This window comes from Pistacia vera, unplaced genomic scaffold (genome assembly GCF_008641045.1).
Source record: "Pistacia vera cultivar Batoury unplaced genomic scaffold, PisVer_v2 Contig85, whole genome shotgun sequence".
NCBI classification, from domain to species: Eukaryota; Viridiplantae; Streptophyta; class Magnoliopsida; order Sapindales; family Anacardiaceae; genus Pistacia; species Pistacia vera.
In genome coordinates, this window is record NW_022196723.1 from 362,485 (window position 1) to 377,820 (window position 15,336).

A 15,336-nucleotide genomic window follows, 5' to 3' on the forward strand; every position below is an offset into this window, starting at 1 on the left:
TTATGAATCGCTTAAGCGATTCTTCGTAAAATAACTCTTGGTCACTTAAGCGATTTTAGATCGCTTAAGCGATCATTTGTGGAAAACTCTTGGTCGTTTAAGAGATATATGTGGTCGCTCATATACATAATTGTTTGGTACCATGGCTGTCTTTAAGTTAATTAATTTTATTAATTTCGAAATGACTATGATTGGGATACATTTTTACCTCACTCATTTCCCTCGCAAATCTGAAAAGAATTTGTATCGCAAAATTAAGTAATTTATATCAATCTAATTCATCACAACTCTAAATATAAGAGACATCAATATAATTGAAAGTTTAAAGACATCAATGTAATTGAAAATTTAAAGACATCAATATAATTGAAAGTTTAAACTTAAAATCATCCATAATAGTGCCGAAACACAATAATTCTTAAGACATTTAACTCTAGTTCTAATTGTAATAAAATTTCCTCCACCCCAAACAATTGCAAAAAAGAACCCAATTCCAAGTATCATTTTTCGTACCATTTCCCTTCCATACATTCTCATTTCCTTCCTATGACCTGCCAACCAGCCTCTGAGAAGTTTTTGAATTCTGTATAATCACTGTCTGAGATCATTGTTTGGTATCATGCCTTGCCAGTAGCCTTGATTGCAGATGCCTCCTCCTGCCAACTAGCCTTTGAGAAGTTTTCGAATTCTGTTTGCCAGGAACCTGTCTGAGATCAATGTTTGGTACCATGCCTTCCCAGCAGCCTTTATTGCAGATGCCTCATCTTGCCAACCAGCCTTTGAGAAGTTTTCTCTTATTGTTTGTCAGGAACTTGCAAAATTATCTGGCACACACCTGCAGACACGTCAGCTTTTGTAAATTAAAAAAAACACATAAAAAAGTTATAGAGTGCGAGATTGAGAAGTTCACTAAGTCCGTCTCTTTCGGTAAAGCTCCATATAAGCATGCCACCTGCAGCATCAGCACCACAACCCAAGTATCAACATCAACATCACATAAACTACAAAATTCAAAGTCCAACTTTCATACCTTTTGATTGGGTTCTGGTCACTCAAAACAGATCCATATGCCCATGGAAGCACTCAACAGCCTAACGCTCCCGACAGTTACTCCTTGTTTAGTAATTCAACCCGTCCATCAGGGTGTTGGTCATGTCGAACTAAATAAATTTCAGGGCATATGCCCCACATTCAGCACTACAATAGGAAGAAGACATTAGCATTAGAATAAACTTATAGAACAATTGTATTATGTAAGTTAGTTTTATACAAAATTTACCTTAACTCATTTATTAGGACGGTAGAGCGCTTAAGTAGCCACTTTCCGGTTAGTACTTGATCACCGAAGTGCTCAAACATCCCGCTGTCACGCAACAGCCGCGGGAACAACTTGGATAGTGGCTCCAACTCGATCTCCAACTGCTTGTCTCGATAAATAATTGGGTTGTAGTCAAGGATCTTCAGCAACCCCTCCTCTAGATGCTCGATGACTGCTATCCAGTGCATCTCCTGATGAGGATGATGCAGTAGACTCTTTTAACAAAGGCCCAATCGTGGCCATATTTGAGTTTTTCCCCCCGTACATACTGCATAATCCTGTCATCAAACTGAAAATCATCAGGGATGCAGTCCAACTGTTCTAGGGCCAATCTTTTTCGCTTCGCTCCTTTTGCTGCACCTCTACCAGCTGCATTTTAATTAAAGTGCGATATGTCGAAAAATAAAAACAACAGGATAAGTATGGAAAACATAGGCAAAAATAAGGAAAATTAAGCGAAAATAACTCACCGAGTCCTCAAGCCAGTGCCCATCGTCAACAACTTTTCAAACCATTCCCGGGGATAATCCCCTGTCTTACACTTTATATGGGCATTACTTCTTGATTCATTGTAATAGGCATAGAAGAGTTTTTTCTTTTCCTCTATTGGCCTATACAAATCGACATTTGAGTCCATTTTCGCTTGCCCACTTCTTCCCCCTTCCTCCATTTTTACACCCCCGCTTCATTCGCCTCCCACCTCGCCCTCCTCCATTATCACTGCCCCACTTCCTCCACCAACCTCCTTAACCTCCTCCATTTCTAGTTCTTCCTCCATTTGTTTCTTAATTTTCATCTTCTTTACCTGTGTTACTACCATGTAAGGCGATTTGACAAACTTACTCTTTTGGCTCTCTCTTTTCAGTCCAGTTTCAACCGCTTTTAATTCTCCACCAACTTCCTCCTCCACTGTACCAACTTTCTCTGCCAGCTTATCCACTTTCTTCTCCACCCTTTTCATGCGCTCTTCCATCTTGTCAAACCTGTCATAAACGGCTGTTGTAAAACTCTCAAACAGGCCGTTTATGAGGCCAACCACCTCATTCTCCCGACGCCAATGTCTCGGTAAAGCGGTACTTGTTGTACCGGTTTGCTGAGGCATACGAACTTATTCCTCCCCCTTTTCCTCCCCCTCATCCTCGGGCCTCCCGCCAATTGGAGCTTCATCATCCTCGGCATCAACCACGTTGTCAAGCAGTGGCCCTGCAACTGCCATCACATGCGTGACCCTTTTTAGGTCCCGCATCAGGCGGTCTATCCATTCATTCCTTTCATCCTCCAGTGCTTTGAAAGATGTGACATAATCCTCTTCCGCTTCATCCCCAATAGCGGTGAGAAAGGGACGGACGACTCCCTGCAATAAGAAACAAAATCAATCAGATTGAAGCGACATTTTAAACCAACTGCATATTCAAAAGCTTAATCCTTTAATCCTACCCTAGCCGTTTCAATCTCAATGTCTATTTGGTCATAATCCCAATGGGTACACCTCTTGACATGCCACTGCAACATCCTAGGAAATTGCTATTGCACATCCAAATTGTTGATCCTCCCCCCCGCCTTAGCGAAGATAGGGATGGCCTCATGCATTCAAGCCTGCATTGTAAAAAAATAGTCCATATCATAATTCAAACATATATATTACAAAAAATATAACAAAAAGCTATTAATATTTACCTGCATTGCCTATGGGAAGCCGAACAAATTGTACGTGCTTGGTTCATCCTTCCCGACCCATTGGGACTGCTTTAACGCCATGTCTGGTTTTTTCAGGCTCTTGATGGTTCGCTCAAATGATAGCCATCCCCACGGATAAGAATTAAAGAACTCCAAGTCGATTGCAAACAACAACCAATCATTCTCAACATCTTTTGTTAAGTCACCAGCCAATAAGATCGAATGTAAAAACAATACCAAGCACACTTTTATCTTCTCTCCATCATTAAACCGAATTGTTTCTAGCATCTCCTCTAAAACGTGTCTTGTAATAGACTTTGCCCCCTGCAAAACCTTCTTACGAAACCTTATGGCTCCCAGACTCTTCCTTATTGCTTCTGCCTCTGGCTTATTTGGCAATTTCCCACATCCTAAGTCTGTCACCAAGGCATATTCCATCATCCCAAAACGTAGTGGCTTTCCGTCCACCACGAACCACATTTCTTTATTTTTATTGCATTTTACTGAGTGCAGCAACATGTAATGCACTCCCTGCCCCCAAAACGCCTTTTTCCAATTTGTTCCGATTCTTAAAAACCGATCGAAACAAGTGTCTTCGAAACTCTTGCATCATGCCTCATTCCAGCGAAAATCTCCTTTATTCTGTCAAAAACATCCCAACTCGACCTGATCGTCACCCTTGTAGGGAAGTAGGGTACTTTATTGCTTACAAGCTCCAACTCGTAGTCTCTATAGTTTACAGTCCGCACAATCTGCACAATCGATATAAACAAAATGTCAGCAACAAAAATAAACAAAATATCAGCAACAAAAAATTACCTTTGTGGTTGCTTAAGCGATTTCGGATCACTTAAGAGATCTTGACTTGCCTCGTGCAAGATCTCTTAAGCGATCTGAAATCACTTAAACGATCAAGAGTAAACTGAAAGAATCTCTTAAGATATAAAAAAGATCGCTTAAGCGATCTTATATCTAAGATGATTTTGCCTCGGACAAGATTGCTTAAACGATTTGAAATCTCTTAAGTGACCAAGAGTAAACTGAATCAATCACTTAAGCGACCATGAGTAAAAGAGATTAATCGCTTAAGCGATACAAATGATCGCTTAAGCGACAGTACTCCCAAAACAAATACGTACCTTTTCTTTGGCCTCCTCCTCGTGGCCTGCATCCTCGGAAGACTCCTTCTGGCCTGAATTCTCGCCGAACTCCTCCTTCTCGCCTGACTCCTCCTCTTCAGAACTGTTTTGCGATTCTTCTCTTTGTTGTGTCGCTGCCGTCGTCTCCTCTGCCTGTGGACCACCTTCACTGATCGGATGATCCACCGGAGCAGCCATTGAACTGCTTGCGCCACCAGAATCTAGGATTCGAAGTGGCGTTGGGTTTTCCCCCTCATTGTGAGTGTCAGCCATGGTTTTGGATTGAATTTGGTCTCAAAATTTGCAGTTTCGATCGGAAATGTGGACTGTATAGCCAAAAATCGCATAGATTCTGTTTAGGGTTCAAGAAATCGATCGAAAATAGTGACTGTATCACCGGAAATCGCGACTGTATTCCGTTTAGGGTTCAAGAAATTGATTTTAGGATTGAATATGGTGTGGAAATTTATAGGTTCGATCGGAAATCGCAGTGTCCCCCTTTGGTTCAAGAAATTGCTTTTTGCCCTAATGAATTTCAATTAAGCGAGGTGAATAAGTAGGGCTTGTTTTGTAAATTTTAAATTTTAAAAACTTTTATTATTTATATTCAGCTCACATATGTTTTAATCTTTTCATTTTAACCTATTTTACGTGTTTAATAAATCTTAATTATATCACGTCAGCTTTTCTAAATTTAAAAAAAATGAAAAACATTTTCCGGGCCATTTTGTTAAATGGACACTTGGGATGGCTGCACAGCTAAATTTTCTCATCATAAGCCTTCGAGTTTTTTATGAAACGACGACGTGGGAAGCTTTCGTTCTTTCTTAGCATTGCAGTTACGGACACTCTAAAATCTTCATTCCAAGGCAAATACGAAGTCTTGATTAATTAGGAGAAAACTTTTGTGATCAAAGAAACATAACCACAATCAGAAATGATGGATCCGATCCCAACAGCTCCACCGCCAACACCGCCTAGATCCGCCGCCGACTTCTTCTCCGATCCAGTTGACACTCATCCTCTTTGGTTTAAATCCAATCTCTTTCTCTCCCCAACCTTCGACTCCGAATTCTATATCTCGGAGCTCCGAACTTTCGTTCCCTTCGAGACACTCCGATCTGAGCTACAGGCTCATTTATCTTCCCTCAAGCATGAACTTATTGATTTAATTAACCGGGACTATGCTGATTTCGTTAACTTGAGCACCAAGCTCGTCGATGTTGACGCGGCCGTCGTACGGATGCGGGCCCCATTGTTGGAGCTGAGAGAGAAAATCGAAGGTTTCAGAGGCACTGTTGAAGGTTCCCTCGTGGCGTTGCAGAGGGGTTTAAAGCAAAGATCGGAGGCTGCTGCGGCTAGGGAGGCTCTTGAACTGTTGCTTGACACGTTTCATGTTGTTTCTAAGGTTATTAATTACTGTGCTTTTATAGTTGATAAATTATTCGTTGAATTGAACTCAATTATCGATTACGTTGATATGGTTGTTGAATTATAGATAATTTGAGTTTTGGGTGTTGTTCTTGTTGGCGGCTAAGTGTATAAAGATGAAAGAAGCATGGATCTAGAAGTTTCGGAATTTGGGATTTGTGGAATAGATATTTTTGTTCACTTGAGTTAAATTTGATTGATAGCATCTAGCTTATAATGTCAATATTTATTAGTTTTTTATTGGATTCTGGTCTCTCTATGAAGTTTTTGGATTAGTTTTAGGTATGTGTTTAATTTATGGGAATGTGGGTAACAATTTTTTGAATTGGCCAGTTAGAAGCTTCATTGGCATGGAATTGAAATTGAAATTGAAATTTTATGCTCTGCAAAGGCTCAAAATAAATTTTGTGAAGAATGTGTTATCAATAAATCACATATAAATTAAGCTGTTTTTCATGTGAAAAATGTATTATCCATAAGGATCAGTTGAGGGTTTGAATTTTTATTTTTAATATTTCTCCTCTTTACATAGTCCAAGTTGCTAGACCGAGCATTTGTCCATTTGCAGAATTACATGTGCTTATTTAGCAAATATAAATTGCTTTATTTTATAACGAGTGTTTGTTTTCACTTTTGTTTTGTATGTATTTTGATGAGTTCAGGTTGAAAAACTTATAAAGGAGCTACCTAGTGCATCTGCTGATTGGTCAAATGGAGATGTGAATTTGTCCGAAAGAAATTCTATGGGCCATGCCACTGCTCTACAACCTGTTGAGAATGGAATGAATCCTAGGGAGACTCAAAGCATGCTTTTGGAGAGAATTGCCAGTGAGATGAATCGGTTAAAGTTCTATATGGCTCATGCGCAGGTCTCTTTGTCTTTCTTATTATGTTTTTCTATTGCATCTCTTCTCTCTTTATTTTATTCTGAAATACGTTTAGTCACAATGTTCTTATTGGTTTAATGTGAATGTTGCTGAAATTGCCAGATCTCATTAATTTCCCATCTTCAACTTATTAGTGAAATTTGCATCATTGATTTATAATGACTTTCAAACATGAATTAAAACATGAGAATTAAGGTGGTTTTCTGAAAGAAGTGTGTGAAAAGCTGCTGGCAAATAAGCAGGCAATGGGCTGACCAGTGCACATGTAGCATATGGCCTCTGCATTTTTACCTTCTCTTTACTATTCGTTGATGCTGGCCATTTGTTCTTCTATGATTATCACAGCCGTAATATTAAAACCGAGTAAATATTGACTTTAATGTCTTCATTCAACATTCAAAAAAGTAATCAGAGGTTAAACATTTGTGCTCTGAAGCTAGCTAATACAAGTTTTCTATCAAGTATAAACTTTTGAAATTAATACATATTTTTGCATAGGTTTTGAATTTTTTGTTTTGTTGGTTCTCAAGCAGGTATTCTGTGTGCTTTAACTTGCCATACTTTATTTTTATTTGTTTTTAAAATTAAGATAAAGGCATATGCATATAAAGAAAAGGAAAATGTGTCAATATGCTCAAAATCAACTACTCAGAACTCATTAATTCTGTGTCCCCATCTCTTTTCTATATTATGCCAGTACAGAACCTGCCTTTCATTGAGAACATGGAGAAGAGGATTCAGAGTGCTAGCCTATTATTGGATGCAAGCTTGGGCCATTGTTTTGTAGATGGGCTTGAACACCGGGATGAAAATGTAATTTACAATTGTTTACGTGCATATGCCGCCATTGATAACACCAGGAATGCAGATGAAATTTTCCGCAATACTGTTGTGGCTCCATTGATACAGAAAATAATGCTACATGGGCCATCAGAGGCAGTTGCTGAGTCATCTGGAGATGAACTTGAGAATGATTATAAGCAAATCAAACAATGTATTGAGAAAGACTGTAAATTCTTATTGGAAATTTCTTCTGCAGGTATTGCCATGCTTCATTTTCTTTGTGTAGTACTATTAACTACTAAAAAACTGCTTCATATATTTCGGTTGCTAGGAAAGCTTGGTCTTTTATAAACCTTCAATTAATCTGTTTCAGTGAATTCTAGTGTCGTGTATTAATGTTGAATCATTGTGTTACTCTTTTTTTTTCAGAGAACTCAGGTTTGCATGTATTTGACTTCTTGGCAAATTCAGTCCTGAAGGAGGTTCTGTCAGCAATTCAGAAGGGAAAACCAGGGGCTTTTTCTCCAGGAAGTCCCACTGAATTCTTGAAAAATTACAAATCAAGCCTTGATTTCTTGGTTCATCTTGAAGGTAGTAATTTGGTTTTTCTTTTTCTGAATAATAATTTTATAGCATACTCAAAAGTTTCAAAAATCCCCAGAGCTCACTTGATGTTTATTAATGGATTTTTAAGAGACTGTTCAGGATTAAATAGATAATTTATGTTGGATTATACATTGTTCATTGTAGTTATAACATCCAATTGTCATGCAAGGCTATTGTCCATCCAGATCTGCTGTTGCTAAATTCAGAGCAGAAGCCGTGTATGTTGAGTTCATGAAGCAATGGAATGTTGGGGTTTATTTTTCTTTGAGGTATGCGTGTAACTCCTAAATGGTTGCTTTACTAAGAGTAGATTCAACTATGGTTGACTTGTAACTTCTGTGGAGAAATATTTTCTTGTGTATTCATAATGAAATGTACAATGAATTTATAGCAAAAACAAACACTAATCTAGAAGTAAATTGTTACATTTCTATTAAATTCTATTTCCTATTCCTATTATAATTCTATTTCCTATATTACAAGAGAAATTCTATTTTCTATATTACAAAGAGATAATTCTATTTCCTATTTTACATTTCAACACTCCCCCTCAAGCTGGAGCATATAAGTCATGGCACCACTTGTTACAAATAAAGTCAACACGAGAACCTTTGAGAGACTTAGTGAGGATGTCTGCTACTGGTCGTTGGAACTGACATTAGTTGCCAATCATCCGTTCCGTGTCGCGACCTGTATAACAACAGAGTCAGTATCAAAACAATAGAGCATTTAAGGAGCGGGTAAGTTTACTAACAGACACGATTAAATGGACATTTGGAAATATAGCACAGAGTTTAATGCGAAGGAGGGGAGGGGTTTGCACATCCAATAGCTTGAACATAGCTTTAGACCCATTGGCTAAGTACAGGAGGTAAAGATACATTATTTGTAATTTGAGTAAGTAACGAGGGTTCCAGAAATATGATCCGAGCACTTGAATCTAGGACCACGTCCTAAAGCGGAAGACTGAGAAAGGCAAGCAACTGAATTACCCGTTTGAGCGACGGAGGCAATGGATAGAAGACTGCTTCTAGCCTGATACTGTATATTCATCAAATCAATACCTGTGAAGTTAAGGAGGTTTGAGCTGGCACTGTAGAGGACTCAGAATGAAGATCAGAGTGATCAGCCTGAGCAATATTAGCAGCTCGGGTAGGTCGACCATGTAACTTAAAACATTTCTCTCTGGTATGCCCCTTCCGATGACAGTAACTACACTTGGGCCGATTTCTTCTGCCACTTCGATCGCTCTTTTCTTGAAAAGAGTGGGACTGAGAAACAAGGACCGAAGTCACCTGGGGAATGCACAGTAGTAGGGGAGGAAACCCGAGAGTAATCTGGCAAACACTTTATCAAGGGAAGGCACGGTATCCAAAGAATTTGATCTCGAACAGTTGTAAGATCTGGTCCGAGGCTGCAAGTGTCAGGACCATAAAGAACTTGTCCCGTGGAGCCAAATCTTCTGTCGCAGATTTACTACGAGGTACCAGCAGATTAAATTCTGTCTTGAGGAGGCCATCTTACCAAGGAACTCCGACATATTCATATTCTGTTGTTTAAGATGAACTAAGTTGGACACAACAGAATATAAATGCTGAATGTCATTTGTATAGAGTTTACCCTGACTCCAAATATCAACACAAGAGCGATAAGATTTGTAAATAGGGTGAAGAGGGGGATCAATGTTTCCATAACATACTACACAGCATAGCATCAATTTTAGTCCAGGAAGACTATTCTGACGTAATATCGGCACTTTGGTGTCAAGTGATCTTCCAAACCTTGATCCATACACCATAATTCAACGAGGCAGCCCTGATGAATAATTAGCAGTCCCAATTAATCGCTCAGTGGTGATGGGAGGGAGAGATAAAAAAAAAAACCACTTGTTGTGATTGAGAACTGATTTTGAGGAATCCATGAGAAGGTCAAGTGTCTTGAAGCTGACAGAAAAGCAAAAACTTACGTGCACCGGAAAAATAGAATACTCACGCTCTCCGGAAAACTCACGCTCGCCGGAAAAGTAGATCGGAGGAGGCTGCCGGAAAAAACGAGCGGCGCGTGCAGCGGCGGTCGGCGACGAAATCCCTGGGTTATGACGACATGGGAAGACATCAGTCTGGTGTGATTAGACCAGATTCTGATCGTTGCCGAAACAGTCGCCGAACAGTCACCGGAAAAAAATTCCAAGAAAGAGAGAAAAAAGAAAATTTTGAAATTTCAGACACTTGGCTCTGATACCATGTGGAGAAATATTTTCTTGTGTATTCTAATGAAATGTACAATGAATTTATAGCAAAAACAAAAACTAATCTAGGAAGTAAATTGTTACATTCCTATTATAATCTATTTCCTATTCCTATTATAATTCTATTTCCTATATTACAAGAATAGTTCTATTTCCTATTTTACATTTCAACAATTCTATCCTCGGTTTCAGGAAATTGCTGGGGCTTTAGATTCTGTTCTTACAGGAGCAAGTCTTACTCCTGTTCAGAATTCACATTCTGATCAAGGAAAGTCTTGTGTGTTAACATTAAAACAAAGTGTTACACTTTTAGAGAGCTTGAGATCCTGCTGGAGAGAAGATGTTTTTCTCCTTTCTTGCTCCGACAAATTTCTTCGTCTGTCATTGCAGCTTCTTTCAAGGTCAGTTTGGAGTTTGGACTGAAAAATACTAGTCTGTTCTGCTTATTTATATCATCATTTGACTGCTTATCGATGAATTTCTGACAGATACTCAAATTGGTTGTCATCTGGACTGGCTGCTCGGAAGTCTCGTAGTGCAGGCTCCAATCCTGGATGTGAATGGGCTATTTCAGCTGCTCCGGATGATTTTATTTATGTATGACTTTTGCCTTTATTCAACTTTATCTCTTTCTCCTACATTTATCATTTTACTAAGCGATCTGCTTATATTTGACATCTGAACCTTTACGGATAGCACTGAAGTTCATCTCTAGTAATATACCTTCTATTTATTTATTTACTTCTGTTTTGGAGTCCAATTTGACCTTATTTATGCTCCTGTAGTGTTCACTAGATTTAAACTCATCCATGTCAGAGTCATGAAAGTTATCATGGTTAACTAGCATATTTATGTAGGTTCTCTGACGTGCAGGTTATTCATGACATAACTTGTCTGGCCACAGAGGTCTCTGTTGACTACCTGGTTCATGTACTTCGGCTTCTGTCTTCATGCTCCACTGAAATTCTTGTTCTAGTAAAACAGAGCATTTTAGATGGTGGAAAATCATTGAGTTCTACATTACCTTTAGTTATCAACACGATAATAGAGGGACTTGTTGAGAAGGCTGTGGAAGTAAGCTCTATGTTTTTTCTAGGACTGTTTTAAATATTGATTATGCAATGATTTAAGAGTTGCAGGGTTCTATATATTCCTTTTAATCTCAGTTAAACATGCTATTACTATGTTATATTTGATGATGTGCTGGGTGATTGAGACAGCATTTTTGTCAAAAATTGTAGGACTTAAGACAGCTTAAGGGGATAACTGCAACTTACAGGATGACTAATAAACCACTTCCTGTCAGGCATTCCCCTTATGTGTCTGGTGTATTGCGCCCCTTGAAGGTATGCAGTCTTTTCTTTAGGTTATAGCTACACTTGAGAACATTATATTTTCTTGTCATCTGCGGTTGTAATTCTTTGAATTTTGATTGAAGTCATGTTTGGATGACTTGTGCATATTATTGTTCTGATATACTGTTATGGACATGAAATGTGGCTTGAGAAATCTATGTCTAATTTTACTACCACAGTCTATTAGGTGTATCCTAGAAAATGTAATACATGTGTGATGACATGGGCTCTTCCACCAAATTCGAATAAAATATGCATTCAGAAATAATATCAATAATGAAGAGATGGATCATATTTCTGGTTATTTTTTATGTACTGATAATTTTTGCAAATTAGTGTCTGATTTCTAAGGTTTTTAAAAAATTAATGCTAATGGACGTACATTAATATGTTGCCTAAAAGGCTAACAATTTTTGTTTATAAGAACACAAGCACCCAGGACATGTGCTCCGCGTCATCAATTTTTTATTAAACTATCTACTACTTGCAGACTTTATTAGATGCAGAGTGAGCCATGACATATTTGTCAAAGGAGACTAAGAAGGAATTACTGCTTGGTGCTTCAACTAAGATAACTGGTTGCTATCATGAATTGGCTGCTGAGCTCATCAGTGTGGTTAGTGTCTCGAGTAAAAGTTTTTAATCTTTTAGGATTCTCTTTATACTAATATTCTTTAAATCACCTGCCCAGGCTAGGAAAACGGAGTCTTCACTCCTGAAGATACGGCAAGGTGCACAAAGGCGAGCTGGAGCAAGCTCAGATGTCTCAGACCATAATGTATCCGACACTGACAAGATTTGCATGCAATTGTTTCTTGATATTCAGGTAAAGCTTGATTTTTGGAACCGTTAGTATGATCTGTTTCTCTGAACTTCTTACTCCCATATATCATTAACGCATATTTAAAATGACCAGGAATACGGATGCAATCTTGCTGCCCTTGGGGTTTTGAAGCAGCAGATATTCCAGCGTACTGTTCCTTGTGGCAATGTGTTGCTCCTTCAGATCGGCAAAGCGTGATTAATTTCTAAGAGTTTTGGGTTGCAAGTCTCAACTGCTTGTAGATTTAGTTTTATTGGATTGTGAAGTATATTGTTGTAAGTTGATCTCATTGTGAAATGTGAAGTTTTTTTGTTTGTTTTTTTTTTATCCTAGTAATTAGGTATTCTCGGACAATCATGGCGAATTACTATTTGTACTAGTTTACACTTCATTTGAATCCACTCAGTATTTCTTTTTGTCAGGTTAGGAGCAAAAACGGAGGAAAATGACGAAGAAGAAGAGAGTTTTCTGAAAAAAATTCTGTTGTATTTCTGATAACAAGTACAAGCTGCAGTGACACCTTTTATAGGCTGTTTTAAGCTGAACAGTAACTAACACCTAACGGCAGTAACCATTGCTTTAACAAACTAACAGAAACTTAAACGAACTCCTAACAATGCTTAACATCTTCCCTCAAACTAAACCTGGAAAGATTATTACATTTTTCTTGCTAATATCTTCCCTCAAACTAAACTGGGATTTGTTGCACTTTTACCATCATTTTCCTGAAAACAGAACAGTGTAGTATTGTGCATCTTCATTTATCAATATCTTCTCTCAGACTGAGTAAAAGTTCTTGGAATTTAGGCTGAAATGAATCACTTCTTTCAGTATGCAAACTGATCACAGACATAAGCTATGGTCCACCAAACTGACTTTCACCCAAAAAACACAAGATAGCAATCTGACCAAAACCAGTAGACAGCAATCTGACTTTTACCAAACTGAATACTACACAAGCATCAACTGATTATCATTAATGTGATCAAACTGAGAGAACAAGCTGTTAGCAATAGAACATTGTACAAGCAGTAGCTGAGCACTTCTGACAACAGAGAGTAGTCTCATTTTCAGATAGCAATCTGACCAGAACCAGCAGATAGCAGATTGACTTCTACTGAATATTACACAAACAGACAGCAACCTTACTTTCACCAATACTGAATATCACAAAAGTAGCAACCGAACACTTACTACAGCAGATAGCAATACTGACTGACCTCAAATATGAGCCACTAAACTAAAAATTACACAAGCATCAACTGAAAACTTTACTGCAGCAGATAGTAGCAGTAACTGACCTCAAATATGAGCAGCAGACTATCAGAAGTGACTTGAGTACATTAGTAAGCTGTAAAGATATATCAATTCATCAATTCTGGTTGTCTTTAGTTGATTGAGGAGAGGATTCAGCTGTACCAGTACCAGCAGCAGCAGCAGCAGTAAGATGCAGCTTATTTCTAAGTAATTCAAACCTTGAAGTAGACAGGGACTTATTAAATATATCAGCTGTTTATCAAGCTTAATCTTCAAATAAAATCTCTGATTTCTACCGGTGAATTACGAACGAGTTCCCAAAGTACAAATCATAATTCATACCAAAATGAGAGGGGCACTTACAAATAAGCTAAAGAATAACCCGATTGAATAGATATTTCAAATTTCTAACAAAACTAATCTAATCAGTTTAAATCAAAATACAAATTAAATCATTTTTTATAGATTTTTAGATGTTCAAAATTAAGTGAATTTTGAGGAATCCATATATCAAAATCTATTTTGGGTAATTATCTCAGGTTTCAAACAATTCAAAAGGACTCTAAGACTATATAGAAAAATCAGAGAACTTTTTAAGTACAAATTAACACACCATGAACTTTAACTTTGTGTATTATAGTGTAAGGACCCCACACATTGGAGTGTATCAACTCAAAGAGAGGTAGAAACCTTAAAAAAGACAGGAAAAGGTTGTTGATGTTGTTTACCAAAGCAACAGGATGCGAAAATCAAGAAGAAATCAGTGAAGATAATCCGTGAGAAAATATTTTAGAGATAAGAGCATTCACACAAAAGCATGTGGATGCCCAAGCCTCTGATGCTACAAATCAAATTTTTTATTATTTTTCTCATAAAGATTACAAGTATAGCCTCTAAGATACAATACAAGTACTAATCTCTGACACTAGCAGCCACGTTGTTAGAAATTATCAGAAATTAATGCCAGGAGCAACAGACGTACAAATAGCAATATTATATGCTTCATAGCATTAATAAAATACACCAAATTTACCATGGGAATGCTAATATTATGTGGAACTGAAGAGAAAGGAGTGGCAGTGGGCTGGTAGCATCATTTTGAACTAAGCAATAGAATCCTCCCCTAATAATTCCTTGAAGAAGAGAATCTTTGTGTTCTTGTCCTTTATAAGACAATGTTGATCAGTAAACTAAATATAACAGGATTATCTAAGATGAGAAATACAATTATTTTTTTGTAATTTCAGGCACATGAATACTCTCTTTAAAGTCAAATATTGTAGAAGAACAACTCAATAAGATAAGCCAATATGTAGAAGGGATAAAGTGACCATTCCCTACTGAAGCTCTCACACCCTTGTAATCAGAACGACTGAAAGATACTCATTTGGAGGTAATGTTCAGAAGCTCCGCTATCAAGATACCAGGATCTATCATCGAGAGCTGGTGAATCATATAAGCTTGAGATGATGCTGACTGAACCATTGAGAGTTGGAAGCATGGAGTGTGAATTTGGACCGAAACAGATCCTTGAAAACTGATATCAAACCTGTGGTACACACATACCACAGAGTTGGCAATTGGCCTACTGCAACCATCTGATGTTCTTCCTTGACCTGTACCACGTCGAACAAGTATTGACAATTCTAAAATGATGGTGGACTGATACTGAGAGTAAAAGATACTGAACCAGTAGCATTAACATTTTTCTTTTTTTTGGTAGTACCATACACCTGAGCTACCAGGAACATCACTAGAATGTGAAGGAATTTGAGACAGTCTATTTTCTAAGCCTGTAGTTCAAACAAGCTC

At 37.9% G+C, this 15,336-nt stretch overlaps 1 protein-coding gene across 3 annotated transcripts; it reads left to right on the forward strand.

Annotated features, from left to right (window-relative positions):
• The first annotated feature begins 4,924 nt into the window (after nt 1-4,924).
• On the forward strand, nt 4,925-12,688 carry LOC116118628 (conserved oligomeric Golgi complex subunit 2). 3 transcript variants are annotated; one of them, XR_004126178.1, is made up of 12 exons: nt 4,933-5,542; nt 6,228-6,434; nt 7,155-7,491; nt 7,665-7,826; nt 8,011-8,109; nt 10,274-10,490; nt 10,578-10,686; nt 10,963-11,163; nt 11,331-11,435; nt 11,935-12,060; nt 12,136-12,270; nt 12,361-12,688. XR_004126178.1 is itself a non-coding variant. In XM_031404617.1 (10 exons), exons 1-10 carry the CDS (start codon nt 5,072-5,074, stop codon nt 11,953-11,955), a joined length of 1,929 nt encoding a protein of 642 aa, XP_031260477.1. In that variant the 5' UTR covers nt 4,933-5,071; the 3' UTR covers nt 11,956-12,065. The 3 variants fall into 3 exon arrangements, 2 of the variants coding, with proteins under 2 accessions (XP_031260478.1, XP_031260477.1); XM_031404617.1 differs by lacking the exons at nt 12,136-12,270; nt 12,361-12,688 and having other exon boundaries at nt 11,935-12,065; XM_031404618.1 differs by lacking the exons at nt 11,331-11,435; nt 11,935-12,060; nt 12,136-12,270; nt 12,361-12,688 and having other exon boundaries at nt 4,925-5,542; nt 10,578-10,645; nt 10,963-11,105.
• Nucleotides 12,689-15,336: the final 2,648 nt, after the last annotated feature.